Source organism: Neovison vison, chromosome 4, assembly GCF_020171115.1.
Source record: "Neovison vison isolate M4711 chromosome 4, ASM_NN_V1, whole genome shotgun sequence".
NCBI lineage: Eukaryota > Metazoa > Chordata > Mammalia > Carnivora > Mustelidae > Neogale > Neogale vison.
In genome coordinates, this window is record NC_058094.1 from 510238 (window position 1) to 530358 (window position 20121).

The 20121-nt window shown below is 59.3% G+C and overlaps 1 protein-coding gene across 6 annotated transcripts in view; it reads right to left on the minus strand.

Annotated features, from left to right (window-relative positions):
* The window catches only part of ADCK5 (aarF domain containing kinase 5), a 20486-nt gene extending 1154 nt beyond the window's left edge, over positions 1-19332 (minus strand). The window contains exons 1-10 of one of the 6 annotated variants that reach the window (XM_044244753.1): positions 19226-19332; positions 7453-7556; positions 6417-6566; positions 1369-1444; positions 1024-1224; positions 800-940; positions 603-716; positions 365-496; positions 214-297; positions 30-111 (exon numbers count right to left, since the gene is read on the minus strand). In XM_044244753.1, coding sequence (XP_044100688.1) covers positions 30-111; positions 214-297; positions 365-496; positions 603-716; positions 800-940; positions 1024-1224; positions 1369-1444; positions 6417-6566; positions 7453-7556; positions 19226-19237 — 1096 coding nt within the window. In that variant the 5' untranslated portion in view covers positions 19238-19332. Of the gene's footprint in view, positions 1-29; positions 112-213; positions 298-364; positions 497-602; positions 717-799; positions 941-1023; positions 3170-6416; positions 6567-7449; positions 7557-19225 lie in introns of those variants that run through there. The other 5 variants (XM_044244752.1, XM_044244758.1, XM_044244757.1 and 2 more) reach the window with 5 other exon arrangements.
* Positions 19333-20121: the final 789 nt, after the last annotated feature.

Below are 20121 nucleotides of genomic sequence, written 5' to 3' on the forward strand. Positions count from 1 at the left end.
CCACCTCCCAGCCCCGGGCCCTTTCCTACCGTTGCCTGGGTGGGGGTCCGCGTGGATGAAGCCGGTGTAAAATATCTGCTCCGCGAAAGCCTGGATGAGCTTCTCTGCGATCTGCGGGGAGGTCAGGACCGGCCACCGCCACCCGGCACTTAGCACACACTGCCCCGACCTGTGACCTCCCCGCTCCCCGCCCACCCCGCCCACGGCACTCACATCCTTCGCCGCCAGCCCCATGCCTTTGATGGCGTCCACGTCGTTGACCTTGCAGCCGTCACAGAACTCGGCCGTCAGCACGCGCTGGGAGAGAGCAGGTGGCTGAGCGTGGCCGGGCTGCACGTTCCCACCCCGGAGGGGCCCAGCCCACCTTGCTGCACACGTCCCAGTGCACGCGGGGGACCACGACGAAGCGGAAATGCCGCAGCTCCCGTGCGCAGCGCTCCGCGTTCCGGCCCTCGTTCTCAAAGTCCAGCTCCTGGGCCAGGGTGCCCTTCAGGTCCTGGGGGCCACACGGGCAGCTGAGGGTCTGGCTTGGGGAACGGCCCACCCCAGCACGTGCCGTGCGGCCCCCCACGCGCCCCGGTCCGCCTCCGGGCGGCGCTGACCTGGAGGACCCAGCTGAAGCCGAAGCTGGGATGCATGAGCTCGACGAGCCGCAGCAGAAGCTCCAGCGTGCGCACGTCCCCCTCGAAACGGTCCCGCAGGTCGATGTACTGCACCTGCGTTGGCGAGGCTGCGGGGAGGACCTGGGGCCGCCGGCAGCGCCCCAGACCCTGCCGCAGCGGGGCAGGCCCCCGCGTACCTTCACGGCCACCTCCGTGCCGTCGTGGAGCCTGGCTCGGTGCACCTGGGCCAGGCTCGCGGCGGCGACGGGCTGGTAGTCGAACTCCCGGAAGAGCCTGTGGGGCAGGGCCTGGAAGTCCTCGAGGAACAGCTCGTCCACCTGGCAGGGGGCGGGGGGTTTGTGGAGGGGCGGCAGGGGAGGCTGGCAGGCTGCCCAGCCCCCAACCCAAGAGCAGGGCTCACCTCCTGGAAGCCACGCGTGAGGGCCCGGTCCTCCAGCACACGCAGAGTCCTGATGTACTCCGGGGGCAGCAGGTGGTTGAAGGAGCACAGCCCCTGGCCCAGCTTCACATAGAGGCCCCCGTTGCTGATGGCCCCGGCGACCAGAGCGTCAGCTGCCCGCTGGTGACACGCAGACATCACGTCCAAGTACCCCGGGCTGTTCTGACCACAGGCATGGAGGGAAGGGATGGGGGCAGGCGGGCGCCACCTCAGTGCCCCAGCACCCACCTACCTCTCGCGTGTCCCTGTCCACACCACCCCCCCAGCGTGAGGCCTTGCCCACCGTGGCTGGGGGGCAGGACAAACCTCTTCCACCCCTCGCAGGACGACGTGTGTACACCACCAGTAGTCCAGGGAGATCTGCAGGCCTATCCTCAGAGACCTGTCGGCAGAGGCTGCCTTTAGCACCCCCAAGGCACGGGGCCTTGCCGCCACCCTGCCCCCGCCCCAGACCGCTGGCCCCAAACGGAGCAGGTGGCAGGGCTGATGGGCTCCCGGGCTGGTCCAGGAGGGAGAGGACAGGCTCCCGTCTAGCTTCCTTACTCAGCCCTGCCAGCGGGGCAGTCTCCGCTCCTGGTCTACACTACAGGCAGCCTGTGTCCACACCACTCCCATGCCTGAGTGCACAGCCGTGAGCACCCAGGACAGACGGGACGAGAACGGGGTCGGGGGGCTCAGGCCCTCATGACCAGGCCGGGCTTCTTCCGCATTCTCACAGCACTAGGACCTGCGCGGCGGTGAGGGCTAGTGAGCCGGCAGCTGTCACCAGCTCCCTCGTGCAGACTCGGTGTTGCTCCGGGTGGGTCTGCACCGCCGGCTGAGCAGAGCCCCAGGGCGCACACACACCACATGTGTCCAAGGACAGCAGCCTCCCAGCCGCTGGACCCCAGGGCAGGGCTCCCAGTGCTCTCCACAGTCCTAGGGGCCTGGGCCCCTCCTCACGCTGGCGAGGGCAAGCACTCCCTCCCCGCGGCCCGGACAACAGACAGGCCGCCTGGGTCTGGAGAGGGAAGGAACCAGGGCTGAGTCCAGCCTCCAGCATCGCAGACTGCAGACCTTAATGAGGGGGGTGTAGGGCTCCTGTTCCTCAAGGAAGCCGCCCCGAGGGGGACCCAGAAACACTGGTCAAGCCAAACCTCTTCTCTTGCTGCCTCCCAGTCACCTCTGCCACAGGAGGGCCGCAGCTGAAGGACGGGAAGGAAAAGGCTGCTGGACTCTGGACCGGTCTGCCTCCCTGCTAGGGTCAAGGCTGCCCCCTCCCCCCGCAGTCGTGGTGACTGAGCACGCTTGCTCAGTGGAGAGGGCAGCCCGTGCCTTGTGCTCCCCATGCCACTCCCCTAAGAGGCTCTGTCCCACTCACCCCCATCTGGACCCGGGGGAACAGACAGGACCGTCTGTGAAGAACAGAGTGCATGGCTGGCAGGGAGCAAGGACTCGAATTCTCTGAGCTCCCTAGAGATATGAAGCGGGGGAGGGGGGCGTTCCTCCTTCTTGGGTAATTCAGTCCAACAGGCAATGCAAGGTCTGCAAAGGGGCAGGGGGAGTTACTACGCTCGGTGACCGGCCAAACACACCACCGAGGGAAGCCAAGGTCCTCCCAGATGGAGAGAGGAGTTCTGGAAAGGGACGAGAATGACCTCTGCACCGGGAAATGCCGTGTGAATACAAGCCGTGGTGTGGGCAGCCAGCCGGACACGAGGAAGCGTGCGCGCGCGCAGCCCCGTCTCAGAACAGCCCCTCGCTCTGGTCTGCGGGACAGCCTGGGAGCAGCGAGCACACTGCCACCCACCCCCGGTCCGTAAGACCCCTCGCCATGCCAGGAACCAGGCTCCCTGGAGAATGGCCGAGTCGAGGCCTGGGAAAGAACAAGACAGGGTGTCTGCGTGCACGGACGGACAGAATGCTCCAGAAGCGGAGACGCCGCAAATGCACCCGGGCCGGGAGTCAGAACGATAGTCCGAAGAGGTAACGCCAGAGTCTAGGCTTGGTGTCGTGTCTCCAGCTGCACGGTTCGAGATGCTTCACAGTAAGATGCCTGAGACAAAACACCCCGCAGGGGCACCTGGGGGCGCAGAGGGTTGAGCCTCTGCCTTCGGCTCAGGTCATGATCTCAGGGTCCTGGGATCGAGCCCCGGTCGGGCTCTCTGCTCGGCGGGGAGCCTGCTTCCCCCTCTCTCTGCATGCTTGTGATCTCTCTTTCAAAAAAACAAACCAACCAAAGAACTTGGCAATTAAGAAAGGATCACAAAGGCTAAACCCGAACAGTCAGCAACAAGAAAACAACTGATGCCCACGGAGAGCAGCGCCCCGTACAATCAGTAAGAGACCCCGAGTGTGGACGGATGCAAGTAAGTGGGGAGAAGAGAGTGTTTCCCACCAGCAGAATGGCAGGTAGCAGCTGTGGAGCAACTGAGCGAGCAGAGCCACAACGTGGGGGCCGGGGTGGAAATGAACTCACTCGGAAGGCCTGGGAGGCACTGGGCCAGTGGGCAGCGGGGAGCAGGGACCACCTTGAACGTCGCTCCAAGAAGAGCGGCCTGCAGGGACCGCCGCCCCGGAGGCAGAACCACGGCAAACAGCCCCAACTGAACCCGCCTGTGTGCGTCGCTCAGACCCAGACAGAGGGGCCTTTTACAGAAGGGGTCACCAACGCGCTTCCTGACAAAGTGGGATGGTACAGATTTTGCAGAGCCCTAGGCCTGCCCCCGGATGCTGCAGTGAGAGCCAGCCGCTGCCGGCGACACGCAGAGTGGACAAGACCACGGCCCAAGGAAGCTTACGCGTCCCGTGGCAGCAGCCAAGTTTGGCCAGTTTGCTGACCCCCGTTGTCCAACATCACTGGCCTATGAGCCTCCCAAGGTGTCAAGGTCCCTGTGTGGTGAAGAATTAACTTCAGCCGGAAGGGCCTGGCCTGTGCCCCAGTTCCTGGCAGGTGGCCTCTGGACCAACCCCATCTCCTGAGTGACAGGACTGTCTGGACTGGTGACGGGTAGGGACAGTGCACACTGATGACGCGCTCAGACCGTGAGAGATCAGCCTGGCTGGGGGCAGGGACGGGGACTGGACACAGTTCAGTCGGAGGCCCACGATTCAGTCTTGCCCGGAAGGAGGCTCCCGTGGAAACTGCACACACAAAGCTCCCAGAACCACCCGGATGCATGGCAGCCTATCAGGGACAGGGCAGGTCTCTGAGGATATGGAAACTCTGAATCTGGGGCTCTCCCTGTGCATCTCTTCCTTGGGCTCTTTCTGATTTGTCTCTTGTTTACTGGGAGAACAGCTCAGTCCAGAGTGTGGCGCTTTCCTGAGTCCTGTGATTCGGCCCAGGGAGCCATCGAAACTGACAGCCCTGGGCCCTCGTGGGGGTCTGGGGGGCCATGCCTGACCCCAGGATTATCCATAAGAACCAAGAAGACACTATTCTAGACCACAGGAAATTAGAGGTGGGCCTGGTACGCGATCCTGGTAACAGGGAGATGAGCTTGGGAAGTTAGAGGCTCATAGCGTACCGGTGTCCTGACGGTGCTCATGGAGAACGTCCTTATTTAGGAAAGACCCCAGCTGACGGGGCAATGGTGCACACTGACAACTCTGTAGGCATTTCAGGAAGAAAAAAGTTCTTCTGTCTAATTCCTACAACTTTTCCAGACATTTAAAACTGTGTCCAAAAAAAAAGAAAGCCACAGGTTGGGGCACCTGGGTGGCTCAGTGGGTTAAAGCCTCTGCCTTCAGCTTAGGTCATGATCCTGGGGTCCTGGGATTGAGCCCCGCATCCGGCTCTCTGCTCAGTGGGGAGCCTGCTTCCTCCTCTCTCTCTGCCTGCTGCTCTGCCTACTCGTAATCTCTGTCTGTCAAATAAATAAAATCTTTAAAATAAATGAATAATCTTAAAAAAAAAAAAAAAGACCACAGGTTTCTGAAAAGCTACGACTGAATAAGGGGCAGGGGTAAGAGAGCAAGGCCTTGACACGGACGTCCCACTGCTCACCTCTGAGCCCTCAACACAGGACGTGTCTGATCTCCGTTCTCCTGCAACGGAACGCGCGCCCAACCCCCGGGTGGGGAGCCAGCCCTGTCCTGCTCCCCACCTGCATTCCGGCCTCCCCCACATTCGATGCCGCGGACTCAGGAGGCCCTGTGGTCATCCTGTGCCTGTCCTGGTAGTGGCTGGGGCTTACAGTTGACAAGAACATGTTGAGAAAACAATAGTTCCAGCTCCCTCCCTCCAATGCCAGCCCAGCCTCTGAAAGCAAGCTGTGAAAATACATTTTCTCGGGGCACCTGGGTGGCTCAGTGGGTTAAAGCCTCTGCCTTCCGCTCAGGTCATGATCTCAGGGTCCTGGGATCGAGCCCCGCATCGGGCTCTCTGCTCAGCCGGAAGCCTACTTCCCCCCAACCCCGCCTGCCTCTCTGCCTACTTGTGATCTCTGTCAAATAAATAAATAAATCTTTAAAAACAAAAAAACGGAGAGTCCGTTTTGTCCTCATGGCAGAAAGTGTTCTAGCATTCAGCCGTTCACCCAGTCATGGTCTCCATGAGCACAAATCTCAGCGAAGTTTCTGGCTAAGTGCCCAGAGGCCTTAGTAAGGCCTAAGCGTCCCCTGAGAGATGGACCAGGGTCGAGGGGCTGCAGGTGCTCAGAGCCGCAGGCCCCAACCCTGCAGCAGCCTCGAGCAAGGTCGCATGCGAGCCGCCTCCCAGGCCAGCAGGGTGCGACCCCAGCCCAGCCCAGCCCAGCCCAGCGGTGGGTTTGGCTTAGACTGAGCTGTCACTCAAAGCCAGGACTTCCCGGCTGTAGGAATTCCCGGGTCTGAGCAACAGCAGAAACGTCTGTCCGAGGGGCTCCGCCGGCAAGATCAGCCCCACCGCAGGAATCTAGCACTGGTAGATGAGGGGGTCTGAGAAGGGCCTTCAGTGGAAGGCACCCTTGATAGTAATGACCAGACACTGTCCGTCTCTAGTCCCGTCCATGGGGAGTGGAGGAGGGTTGGCAGCCCTCCCGCCCGAGTCCCCGAGCCCTCTGGATGCCCACTCTCCTTGGGGGAGTGGAGGTGAGAAAAAGAGGGGAAGGGGAAGAGGAGGAGGAGGCAGCCGCCCGTCTGCCCACCGCCTGGCAGCAGCCGGACATGCTCTCTGCCCTCCAAGGCTGCTCTGCAGGGTCTGGAAGAGGCCGCATCCCGGGTACACGGCTCGTCAGCACCACGTCCCTGCGGCAGCACTGGAGGGTCTGGAAGGCAGCTTGGAAGACTCCAGCAAAACCCTGCAGCCCCTCCCAGCTGCAGCTCAGGCTCCACACATCTCAGGACAGGACTGGCTGGGGGAGAAAGATGTCCCATGCCCCCACCCCTCCTACCTGCCGAAGCGCCCTACACCGTCCACTACGAGCCTCATCCTTCTCTTCTCCTGAGGCTCTGCTGTGAGGTAGCGGGCCCCAAGGAGCAGGGGGACCCCCAGCACCGTGGCAGAGAGCACCTTCCTCCACAGGGGCTGGGGTCTGCGGGACCTGGAGGGAGACAGAGGCGTGCGGGGCAGGTTACTCCTCTCCGGCCTCCGGGCCAGGGCTCTGCTGGCCTCTGCTCCCCACGGCCTGCGGGGCCCTCATGGCTGGGGCCCGGCCCACCCTGGGGAGCTGCAGCTGTACCGTAAGCCCCTGCAGGCGACACGGGGTCCAGAGGCCCGTGTGCTCACCAGCATGCTCCCAATCACCTAGCCCAAGCCCCGCAGACTCCCTGGACGCCAGGCTCCAAGGGCCCGTGAGCAGGAAAGCAGCTCACAGGCAGAGCTGAGGGCCACCGCTGCCCTGAGGCCGCCCAAGTGAACTGCCAAGTGCCAGGACGGCAGAGCCGGGCAAGATGCGTGGGTGACGGGCATGGAGGGGAGAGCCCGACAGGAGCCCGGCATCGAGTCACACGTCTGTGCCGAGGCCACCAGGCAGAGAATGCAGGCTCAGGTAACTGGCTGCAGCCCGCCAGGCCCGAGTCCGGCCTCCTGATGCCTCCTGCCTCACTCCCACGCTGTCCTGCCCACTGGCCTCAGGCCTGGAACCCGCCTGCCGCCAGTTCTCGCTACTTCTACGGCTTGTTTTGGCCCTAGCCGCGGCGGCCAGGCCTTCTGCACGCTCTGAGCCAGCGACTGTCTTCCCAGAGCACACAGCTCTAGCCGCCGTGTGCTCATGCTGCTGCCGGCAGAGTCCCGCCCCAGGAGCGCCCGTCCCCGGCGGGGGCAGGGGCGGCGACTCCAGGCCACCACATGGAGGAGCAGACGCATCTGTGGTGCCAGCAGAAGCACAGAGAAGTCCAGCCTCGGGCCCCACGAGGGAGGTCTTCCATCCCTGCCTGGCAAGGGGCACGGGCCATAGAGGGCACCCAGGGCTGCGGGGAACTCACCACCTTGCAGGCAGCACCCGGAGGTTTCTCCTGGGAAGGGCAGCAGGGGCCAGCCGGGGGTCCAGGCCGCTGTGCAGCAGGGCGGCGTGGAAGCGGCAGAGCCGGGGCTGCAAAGGGAACACACGGCCCAGGGTCACCCCGGCCCCGAGCTGAGGCGCAAGCGGCACCTCGCAGGGCCCCAGGACGTCACACCAATGTCGGCCAGCACTTGCGGGGCCTGTGCTCAGGGCCAGGCCCACACGTTCGCTTCAGGAATGCAAGGACAATCCCACCCCTGGGGAGCAAGGCCGAGACACAAGAGCAGGCTCTACTGTCTGCACCGGGAGCCTCTGCCTCGAGGCTCCACGACAGGTCACTAGAAACACGTCCACACGTCCCTTCTGTTCCTGCCTCGGACCCTCTCCTGTGGCCCTGGGACCTCTGGCTGACTATCCTTCTGCTTCTCAGCCCACTGACCAGTAGCCTCAGGAAGTCATTCTGAATTTCCAAAGATGTGTAATGTTTAATCACACAATCAGAAAGATGTCAGAAAGATGTCGCGGCGGGGGGCAGAAGCCGTAAAAGGACCCTGTGCCGGTGGTTGCTCTGGAAACACCTGCTAGGACCCCAGAGGCAGAGACACGGCAGAGGGCAGGGAAGGCCAAGCGGAAGACGTGCCACAGCCAGCCACAAGGACCACGGGGACCGCTCAGCGTGCTGGTCTGTTTCAGGCGACCACGGAAGCATCACGGCCCTCCTACGCTTTCAGACAACCTTGGTCTCCCAATCTTATTTGAATTATGGGGTCTTATGAGGTCTTGAACCTAAAATTGCCAAGTGCAATTCCCTTTATAGAGAAAAAAAGGTGATGTATAGTAGTGACCCACGGCACAGATGTTAGCATTATTACCGTGAACCCTGAACCAAATAAAGGCTTCCCAATCATTTTCTGGCCAAAGCACACAGCCCTGAAGGCAATTTCAAGGACTGCAAAACAACACAAAAGTCAAAGGGAAAGGTCCATGACCTATTGTCCCAAGAGGAGAACACAGGCTGGCAGAACACCTCTGCTCGGCGAGGCCACACACAGGGAGCGCAGATCCTCAAGGAAACCCCACAGAGGCGAGAAAGGCACCACAGGCAGAGCCACAGGCTTCCGTGCAAGAGAGCAGGCCGGTGTGGCGCCCCCCGCTGCCCTCTGGCCTGTGACCTGCTAGGCCACCGGCACGCGGCTCTGTGCAGGCTCCGCGGCAGAAGCCCAGAGGATGGGCATCTGTGACCACAGACACCCGGTGACAGCGGCTCAGAACATCAGCGACCGCCTGCCGGACGGGGGTCTGTGGCCACAAGCACGTGCGCTGGAGGGAAAGCCTCGTGTGCACCACGCCCTCCCCTCAGATGCCTCTGTCCAGGCTCCGTCCGCCCTGCCTGCTCTTCTCCAGGCCTGCGGCCCCGGCCCCGTACTCCTCCCGAGCCCGCTCTTCCGCCGCACGGTCCCCTCCCACAAACCCTGCCGGAGATGCCCCCATCCAGCCGGGGACTGCGGACGCAGACAGAGCCAACGAGACACAGCGACGGCGCGGGGCACAAAGGAGGGAGGATCCTGCCATCTGGCAGCAAGCGGGACTCCCACGTGAGCACCAGAGAGGGTCTCCTGCACAGAGAATGTGGACTCGGTGGAGCTGAAGCCAGGCGAGCACAGGGCATTTCTGGGGAGGAGAGGCCTGTGTGGCTGGGAAGCGTGGCGGGCGGGCTGTGCCCACAAAGAGGGGGCAGCCAAGTGAGCCGGAGCCAGGCAGAGCACCCCGAGGGGCCCTGGCGTTCTCCTGCAGGGAGTGGGCACTGAGCTGGGAGGTCAGCCCAGGAGGAGGTGAGGCTGGGTGGAGCCGAGCGGATTCGGGGCAAGCGTGGGGACGGCAAGATGGCCCCGGGCTGGTGCTGGAGAGCCTGGGAGCGCTGGGAGGCCACCCCACCCCGGCCTGTGGGAGCTGCTGTGCTTCTGCTCTTCAAAGAGGACGGCCAGCCCCTGAGTAAGAACGGGCGCGCTGCCCTCACTGTCCGGGACCCTGAGCACGTCTGCCGAGTGGGTCCAGGGTTCGAAGACCCTCTCAACGGCCTGGCCTCTTCAGAAAGTCATCAGGACCCGTGAGTTGGGAACACTGGTGCTGGGCACAGTCACTTATCAATTCTCTGCTTCTATAAATATTTGCAAATTTTTACAAAGATTTACTTGAGAGAGAGAGAGAGAGAGCAGGCAGAGGGAGAGGAGACAAGCAGGCTCCCTGCTGAGCGAGGAGCGTGCCGGGGACTCGATCCCAGGACCCTGAGGTCATGACCTGAGCCAAAATCAAGAATTGAATGCTTGGGGCGCCTGGGTGGCTCAGTGGGTAAGCGTCTGTCTTCAGCTCAGGTCATGATCTCAGGGTCCTGGGATCGAGTCCCGCATCGGGCTCTCTGCTCAGCAGGGAGCCTTCTTCCCTCTCTCTCTCTGCCTGCCTCTCTGCCTGCTTGTGATCTCTGTCTGTCAAATAAATAAATTAAATAAATAAAATCTTAAAAAAAAAAAAAAAAAGAATTGAATGCTTACTACCTTCGGTGCAGATCATGATCTCAGGGTCCTGGGATCGAGTCCCACATCGGGCTCCCTGCTCAGCGGGGAGCCTGCTTCTCCCTCTCCCTCTGCCTCTCCCCCTGCTCGTGTTCACTCACTCTCTCAAAAAAAAGCAATCAGACAACCACTGAGCCACCCGCCCAGGTCCCGCCCAGGTGCCCCAATGTTTGCAATTTTTTATAACTATAAGTTAAAACACAATCACAGGGAAAAAGTTGTCACCTGGGAGGCTAGAGAGACAAGAGCCCAGGCACACCTCAGGCGGCAGGAAGGCTCCTATGAACACAGTCCGGGGACAACACTCAGAATGCAGCAAGCGTGGGGAGTTCCTGTTCACACCCCAGGCGAGATGAAGCTGTGTGAGATGACCTTGTTAGGGGACACATGTTGGAATGTTTCGAGGTTGAGTCAAGACGTCCGCAACTTACTTTCAAATGGTCCGATGTAATCTATATATATGTAATATCTATACATATATATATTTTAAGACTCTATTTGACAGAGAGAAACAGCAAGAAAGGGAACATAAGCAGGGAGAGTGGGAGAGGGAGAAGCAGGCTTCCTACTGAACAGGGAGCCCGATGCGGGGCTCGATTCTGGGACCCTGGGATCATGACTTGAGCAGAAGGCAGATCTTCTCAGCCTCCCAGGTGCCCCCAAAATATGTGGTTTCAAATAGAAATAGGAACAACTATAGCAAGACACAGTGCGTGGCCGCAGGCAGCAGCATCTGCACAGTTAGCTACATGCGACCATTCTGTATGCTTGTCCCTGAAATTTTTTTTTAAAGATTTTTTATTTCTTTATGTAACAAAGAGAGAGAGATCACAAGTAGGCAGAGAGGCAGGCAGAGAGAGAAGGGGGGGAAGCACCCTCCCCGCTGAGCAGAGAGCCCGATACGGGGCTCGATCCCAGGGCCCTGAGATCATGACCTGAGCCGAAGGCAGAAGCTTAACCCACTTAGCCACCCAGGCGCCCGTCCCTGTATTTTTTTAAAAATATTTTTATTTATTTATTTGACAGAGAGAGAGAGATCAAAAGTAGGCAGAGAGGCAGGCAGAGAGAGAGGAGGAAGCAGGCTCCTCGCTGAGCAGAGAGCCTGATGTGGGGCTCGATCCCAGGACCCTGAGATCATGACTGAGCTGAAGACAGACACTTACCCACTGAGCCACCCAGGCGCCCCCTTGTCCCTGCATTTAAATGTTCTTACAATCTAAGTCAACAGGCATCTGCTAGGCTATGCCGAGTCCTCGTCGGAAGGCGGTGCTGTTTTACCGTCCCATTGTTTCCTTTATAGACTTACACAGTGTTGCAATCACATCCGAAGCTTTGTATCTTTTCCTAAAAGTAAACGACTGAGCTGCGCTATGACTCCCTAACCTGACAAAGTCTAATAGAGGCCACTGCTTTTACCGCCTTCCCCAGCTTCAAATACTTTAGTACCTGGTCAATTCTATTTTTAACCTTCCTCACTTCTATATTGTTGTCAGATATTTGTAAGTTGCTTTTGTTTTTTGGTTTTTTTGAGTGGGGGAGAGAGAGGGAGGGCATGGAAGGGGCAGAGGGAGAGGGGGAGAATCTTAAGCAGGATCCATGCCTGGTGCAGAGCCTGACATGGGGCTTGATCTCACTACCCTGAGATCACGACCTGAGCCAAAATCAAGTCAGAGGGTCAACCAACCAAGCCACCCAGGCGGCCCTATTTTAAGTTTTAATTTTCTTCCAGCACAGTCCACGTGCACGTTATGTGAGTGTGTGACACAGTGACTCAACCCTTCTACCGCCACCTGGTGCCCATCGCCCTCCCTGACCCCCAGCCCTGTTTCCCATCCGGCCACCCTCCTGCCCTCCGCGACCTCCATTCTCTAGACTGAAGAGTCTGGTTCCTGCTGTGTCTCTTTCGTTTCCCCTTTGCTCATCGGTCTCTCAGGTCCCACCTGGAGACCGACGCGCCACGTGTGGTGTCTGCCCGTCCCTGACCGACTCTGCTCCCGAGCACTGCTCTCCGGCCCCACCCGCGCTGCTGCAGACAGCAAGACCTCATTCCTGTCTGCGGCTGAAGAACACCCCACTGCGCACACCACGTCCTCGTCGTCCAGGAGCACTCGACGGCGCCTGGGCCGCTTCCACAATTTGGCCACTGTTGATAACGCTGCAGTAAACAGAGCGGGGCATGGACCCCTCTGAGGGAGTGGTTTTGTATTTTTTTTTTTTTAAAGATTTTATTTTATTTATTTGAGAGAGAGAGACAGTGAGAGAGAGCGCGAGCGAGGAGAAGGTCAGAGAGCGAAGCAGACTCCCCATGGAGCTGGGAGCCTGATGTGGGACTCGATCCCGGGACTCCAGGATCTCGCCCTGAGCCGGAGGCAGTTGTTTAACCAACTGCGCCACCCAGGCGTCCCGTGGTTTTGTATTTTGGGGGTAAGCAGCTCGTAGTGCAAAGGCTGGGTCATAGGGTGGCTCTATTTTTAACTGCTTTCTAATTATTTTTTGGAAGATGTTATTTATTTATTTGCTAGAGAGAGACAGGGAGAGGGAACGCAAGCACAAGGAGCCGGGGACGGAGAAGCAGGCCGCCCGCGGAGCAGGGAGCCCGACACAGGGCTCGATCCCAGGACCCCGGGACCATGACCTGAGCCAAAGACAGACGCCTAACGATGGAGCCACGCAAGCACCCCGAGGTGTAACCTTCTGAGGAACCGCCCTTCTGCTCTCCCGAAGCGCCACGCCCGCTTGCACTCCTGCCGCGGAGTGCGAGAGCTCCTTTTCTCCACACCTTAGGAAGGTGGCCGCATGAAGATGAGGCAGCTAGGGCAGGGCGGGGCCACTCACCAAGGGCGACCACGTACCCAGGACACCGGGCACTGTCTGGAGACACTCTTGGTTGTCACAACCTGGGTAAAGGGGTCCTCTTGGCATTGAGTGGGTGGAGACCAGGGACCCTACCCAAGAGCAGACAATGCCCAGGGTGACCCTGGCCTAGAGACTCAGGGAGAGCTAAGGCTGAGAAGGGGCAAACTAGGAACGCAGACTTCTGAGCCTGGAATTGGAATGCAGGTTCCCGCAGGCACTAGCTGTCCAGCGAGGGCAGGCTACTTCCCTCTCGATACCTCCCTTCCACTGTCTATCTATAAAGCTTGGATCACTGTACCAGTAAGGGATGGGTCAAGTCAACATTTGCAAAACCCTCCACACGGCGCCCGGCCCACACGCCAGGCCAGGCAGAAAAGCACGCTGAGGCCGTTCCAGGGTCAAGGAGCAGCCGCTCTCCACAGCCCTCCTGCTCACTGCGCCAAGCCGCCTGCTGGTCCCCAGGCCCTGCCTCTCCTGCCAAAGGCCCCGGCCCCAGCAGCCCGCCCCACCTAACGCGCACAAGCACACACGTGCCAGATTAAACGGAACAACTGATGTTAAAAGATCATCAGCTTCCCCTTGCCTTTTCAGAAGGAAAACAAGCATTTAGTCCAGAAGAGAAGACATTTCCGACGCGTGTACACCCCCGAGAGAGTCACCTACGGAACAGGCAGAAGCGCTTCACGTGCCAGCGGCAGACGGGCAGGCGCGACTGAAGGACGGTGAGGTTGGCCGCGCAGCTCCGGTGCGTTCACGGATTCCTGCAGAAGCTCACCGCCCCCGACAAAGAAGGAAAACGGCCAAAGCTGACTGACGATGATTATTCTGAGACGTGAGCCTTCACGAGGTAGGGACAGGAAAGATCCACGCCCTGTTCTAGCCAACAAACCGGAGGGGGAGCAAAAGGCTCCCGATTCTGAGGCCACAAGCACTGAGGCTGCAGCAAGGCTGGCAGGGAACGCGCCGGAGCCCAGGCACAGCTGCCCCAAGGCCACAGGCTATACCCAGCGTCGCAAGACCCCCAGACCCTCCAGGTGCCCATGAGGGCCGAGCAGGAAGGGCTGTCCCCGTGTTCTTTCACAGAGGAGCGTGCTGGCTCTCAATCATTTTACCCTAAGGCCATTTACACAAGGCTCGGAGCTGCCACAAGCCTCACGGGCGCGCAGCAAGGCCAGAAAGGTAACTGGCCACAGCCCCCAGTACCAGCTCCCTCTGCACCGGTAAGGACTCCGCTGCATCTCACTGTTCCCCAGGGCACTTCCCAGTGCCGAGGGCCTCTCACTCACACTCCCGGAACCAAGGTCCCTCTGGTTGAACCTGGACAGTCTACACAGCACCAGGCCCAGCGCTATTCCCCAGGCTGCCGTCCGGCCTGGAAGGGTCTTCACCGGAACCTGAATTCCCCAAGCCCGACTCTCACCCCCACCCACCTCTGCAAGCGGCCAAGTGTCCCCCAGACTGCAGGGCGCACCTCTCCATCATCTCTGTGCTCCCAGGATCTCGTGCAGGGCCTGTTACAGGAAGCAGGAAGCCCGGGAAGGCCGGCTGAATTCAGATAAATGGTGAAGGGATGATGCTCGGTGAGCAACCAGAAGGCCACGGTGTGTAAGACAGGCCGGGAGCCCTTGCAGCAGCCCGGCTCTGCACAGCACTCCCAGGACAAGGCCTCATGCTGACAGCTCCAGAGCCCCCACCAGGGTCCACGAGCTCATTCAAGTGCCTGGCTCCTTCCAGTCTGGGAAGGCCAGTTTTCCTCAAACTAGCCCCATCATCCAAAAGACAGCCCCAAAGCCCAAAGAATTCACGTGTCTATAAAGAAGGGACAGAGTCTATAGTCAGATCTTCCAGAAACCAGTCCAGGGGAATTTCCAGCATGAAACTCAAATCACACCCAGAGCTTAAGTACCAGAGCGCACCAGCAAACAGGGCAAGAGGGAGCTGTGGGTCCCCAGGCTGCTCCCCCACGGACCAGTGCCTTCTCACCAGGACGACCACATGCCCTGCCTGGCTTGGGCAGCCCTAGCTTACACTTGTCTCTGCACCCACCACCTCAAAGCCTTCCAGTCTGGACGAGATGAAATGGGCCTCTGTACCCTGGCCTCTCGTGGGGAACACACGAGTGTGTGCACAGCTTGCCTGTACAAACAGAGCGCAGTGCTGCTCCCCTGGGACTCAGCTAGCAACCTGTAAAGTAGGGAAAAAAAGGCTGAGTAGTGAGAGTCAGACAGACATCACAAAGGTCACCAACAGGCTGAGCGAGGGCGTCCCTCCGCCCTGTCGGTTACACAGAGCACATCCGGGAATGAAAGGTCACTGTGGACAACCCAGCCCACAGCTCTGAGCACATGCTGCGTCTCGCCCTGAGGCTGACCCAGAACTACAGAGGTGACAGGAACCAAGGCTGCTTCCTGGCCGGGTCAGCGCCCTCTGCACTCCAGCAGCAGAGGAATCCAAGCCACAGAAATGTTCCCACAGGTAGGAAATGAGCCCGGGGAATCCTCTGCCTCACTGTTGTGGGACGCAGCTGCTCACTGCAAGTCACAAAAGTTAATAGAAATGCGCCTGTACTTACATGGAAAACCCAAAAGACTCCACCCCAAAACTGCTAGAACGCACACAGGAATTTAGCAGCGTTGCAGGATATATAAAACCAATGCACAGCTACCAGCCGTGCTGTGTACACTAGCAATGAGACAGAAGGAAGAGAAATTAAGGAGTTGATCCCATTTACAATTACACCGAAAACCATAAGATAGCTAGGAATACACCTAACCAAAGAGGTAAAGGATCTGTATTCAGAAAAATCTAGAAGGGCGCCAGCGTGGTGAAGGGGCTAGGCCTCTGCCTTCGGCTCAGGTTGTGATCTCAGAGTCCCACATCGGGCTCTCTGCTCACTGGGGAGCCTGCTACCCCTCTCTCTGCTTGCCTCCCTGCCTGCTTGTAATCTGTCTGTCAAATAAATAAATAAAATCTTTTAAAAAACCCCAAACACTATAGAATAGTCATGAAAGAAATCGAGGAAGACACAAGAAAATGGAAAAACGTTCCATGCTCACGGACTGGAAGAACACACACCACGATAACGTGTATGCTACCCAGAGCAATCTACACACTCCACGCAATCTGTACCAAATACCAGCAACATTTTTCACAGAGCTGGAACAAACAGTCCTAATATTTGTCTGGAACCTAATGTTTGTCTGGAACCATCTGGGGTCTGAAGACCCCATATAGCCAGAGGAATGTTGAAAACAAAGCAAAACAAAACAAAAACAAAAACAAAGCTAGCAGCATCACAATTCCAGGCTTCAAGCTCCATTTCAAAGCTGTCATCATGAAGACAGTATGGTCCTGGCACAAAAACAGACACATCAATCAATGGAACAGAACAGAGAGCCCAGAAATGGACCCAACTCTATGGTCAACTAGGCTTCCACAAAGCAGGAAAGAACATTCAATGGAAGGATGACAGTCCCTTCAACAAATGGTCTTGGGAAAACTGGACAGCCACATGCAGAAGAATGAAACTGGACCATTTCCTTACACCACACATGAAAATAGACTCAAAATGGATGAAGGACCTCAATGTGAGACAAGAATCCAACAAAATCCTTGAGAAGAACACAGACAGCGACCTCATCGACCTCAGCCACAGCAACTTCTTCCTAGAAACATCGCCAAAGGCAAGGGAAGCAAGGGCAAAAATGAACTATTGGGACTTCATCAAGATCAAAAACTTTTGCAAAGCAAAGGAAACAATCAACAGAACCAAAAGGCAATGACAGAACGGGAGAAGATATTGGCAAAAGACATAAAGGCCTAATATTCAAAATTTATAAAAAACTTATTAAAACACCCAAAGAACAAATAATCCCATCAAGAAATGGGCAGAATGGGGGCGCCTGGGTGGCTCAGTGGGTTAAGCCGCTGCCTTCGGCTCAGGTCATGATCTCAGGGTCCTGGGATCGAGTCCCGCATCAGGCTCTCTGCTCAGCAGGGAGCCTGCTTCCTCCTCTCTCTCTCTGCCTGCCTCTCTGCCTGCTTGTCATCTCTCTCTGTCAAATAAACAAATAAATAAATCTTAAAAAAAAAAAAAAAAAGAAAGAAAGAAATGGGCAGAATGGGGTGCCTGGGTGGCTCAGTGGGTTAAGCCTCTGCCTTCCGCTCGGGTCATGATCTCAAGGTTCTGGGATCGAGCCCCACATCGGGCTCTCTGCTCAGCGGGGAGCCTGCTTCTCCCTCCCCGTCTGCCTGCCTTTCTGCCTACTTGTGGTCTTTCTCTCTCTCTGTCAAATAAATAAATAAAATCTTTATTAAAAAAAGAAAGAAAGAAAGAAAGAAAGAAATGGGCAGAGGACATGAACAGACATTTCTGCAAAGAAGACATCCAGATGGCCAACAGACACATGAGAAAGTGCTCCACATCACTGGGCACCAGGGAAATACAAATCCAAACCACAATGAGACATCACCTCACAGCAGTCAGAATGGCTAAAATTAACAAGTCAGGAAATGACAGATGCCGGCAAGGATGTGGAGAAAGGGGAGCCTCCTACACTGTTGGTGGGAATGCGAGCTGGTGCGGCCACTCTGGATAACAGCATGGAGGGTCCTCAGAAAGTTGAAAATTGAGCTACCCTACGACCCAGAAATCGCACTACTGGGTATTTACCCTAAAGATACGAATGCAGTGATCCGAAGGGCCACGTGCACCCGAATGTTTATAGCAGCAAAGTCCACAATAGCCAAACTCTGGAAAGAGCCTAGATGTCCATCAACAGATGAATGGATAAAGAAGATGTGGTATATATACACAATGGAATACTATGCAGCCAGCAAAAGAAATGAAATCTTGATGAACCATGAGAGACTATGGACTCTGAAAAACAATCTGAGGGGTTTGAAGTGGCGGGGGGGTGGGAGGTTGGGGTACCAGGTGGTGGGTATTATAGAGGGCACAGCTTGCATGGAGCACTGGGTGTGGTGAAAAAATAATGAATACTGTTTTTCTGAAAATAAATAAATTGAAAAAAAAAAAACTCAAAAAAAAAAAAAAGAAATGAAATCTTGCCATTTGCAACGTGGATGGAACTAGAGGGTATCATGCTGAGCGAAATACGTCAGTCGGAGAAAGACAAATGTCATATGATCTCCCTGATATGAGGAATTTGAGGGGTTGTGGGGGGGCAGAGAAGGAAAAAATGGAACAAGATGGGATCGGGAGGGAGACACACTAAGGGACTCTTAAGTCTAGGGAACAAACTGAGGGTTGCTGGTGGGGGGCGGGGTTGCTGGGGGATGGAGTGAGCACGGACCGTTGTATAAGACTGATGAAGACTAACAGCATGCTCTATGTCCCCTAAATCGGAATGGAAATGAACTGTTAATACCTAAAATCTACAAGGCTAGGCTTCCTAGAAAATTACAAGCCCCGCAGAAACTCTTAGCTGAAAATGCTGATGAACCCTCGGTCTCTTCAGCCGAAAACCCTGTGAGGAAAAGGACGGATTCCTGGGCCCAGAGCGGGTGAGAGCTGGGTGGGTGGCCCCCAGCTTTGTTTATCTAATTTTTGTTTAATTTGACAGAGATCACAAGCAGGCGGGGGGCGGGGGGCAGCAGGCTCCCCGCTGAGCAGGGAGCCCGACGCGGGGCTCGATGCAGAGCCCCAAGATCACGACCTGACCGAAGGCAGGCACTTAACCCACTGAGCCCCGCTGCGCCCCAAGGACAGCAGGCTTGAACAGCGGCCTCCTGACTGCACATGCAACCCGCGAGGCCCGACCGAGAAACAGAACGGCAAGAGGAGCTGCACTTTCCAGGGCTGGGAGGGCGGCCCAGGGCCGAGCGGGAAAGCCCGGGAAGGCCCGCGAGGGCAGAGACCGCCGCCCCCGCGGCCCGCAGCCCTCGGCTCCGCTCAACGCCGCGCGGCTGGGGTCGGCGCCGCGGGACGCGAGGGGGGTCTGCAGGCCGGCGCGGGGAGGCGGGCGCGGGAGCCCGGCCCGCCGCGGCCGCACAGCACCAAGCCGCCGGGGGTCCAAGGCGGACGTGCGCGCCCGAGAGGGGGGCAGCGGGGCGTCCGCGAGGGCAGGTTCCGGTCGCGGCCCCCGGGGCGCGCTCCCTTCGGGGCGTCCCGCCGGTGGCACCCAGCGGTCCCAGCGCGGTCCCGGGCTTTCCACCGTGAAGAACGCGGGCTCCGACCGCCGCGAAGGACGCCCGCCCCCAGCAGCCCTGGGGTCCCTGACGCGGCCCCTCGGGGGTGGCCCTCGGGTTCCGGACGGGGTGTGACGGGGCTTGTGGGAGCGGGCGCCGGGGCGCGCCGTGCGGGGAACTCACCGGCCGCCACATCTTCCAGGCCGCCGCCGCCGGTGCCGCGGCCGCTCCGGGTCCCGCTGGCCGCACGCTCCCGTCGCTCGTCCCAGCAGCCCCTGCGGGGCGGAGGCGCAGTGCGCACGCGCGCCCCGCCCCGCCGGCCGGGGCCCGGGCCCAGAGGCCACGCCCATCCTGCCGGCGTCCGCGGCGGAGCAGCGCCCCCTGGCGGCGGCCGCAGCCTCGCTGTAGGGCTGGACCGCGCGCCCTGCCTCCAGTCCCGCAGGCGATCCGGGTCCGGTCCTCGCCGCGGCTCCGGGGTGGGCGTCTGCTCCCACCGGACGGAAGCCGAGGCTCGCGGCGACCAGCTCGCTGGTTCCCCGGGAGCTCACAGCACGGGCGGAGGGAGGGGGCCCGCACGGAGGCGCGGCGCGGGGACACTGCTCCGAGAGCGGGAGCCCGGGCCGGGCAGCGCGGGGCGGCCCAGCAGTCCTGCCGCCGGCCACGGTGCGTCTCGCGTTCCCGCGGCAAAATGACGTCGGAGCTCCTTGTTCCTTGGACCGAGCGGGGACACTTGTGGCGCCTGCTGCGTCCCGGGCGTCCCGGAGGGCGGACGGGACCCACCGGAAGGCTCGTCCCCCCGCACCGGCCGGCCCGCGGCAGGGCAGGACGCGCCCCGCCTCTCAAAGGCCCCCCCAGCCCGCGCCCAGGCTTCGCGTCCCAGCTTCTCTCACCCCGCCGGGGGCGCGGGGCGGGCGCGGGGCTCCGCTCGCGGCAGCTGCTTCTCCCCTCTCCCGCACCCCCCCTTCTCTCCCCTCTCCCGCACCCGTGCCCGCCCCGCCTCCCTTCCGCGGGCGCCCCCCCCCCCCGGCTGGCTCCTCCCTTCCGCGGCCGCGCTCCTCGCGGTCCGGGACGCGGGGCTG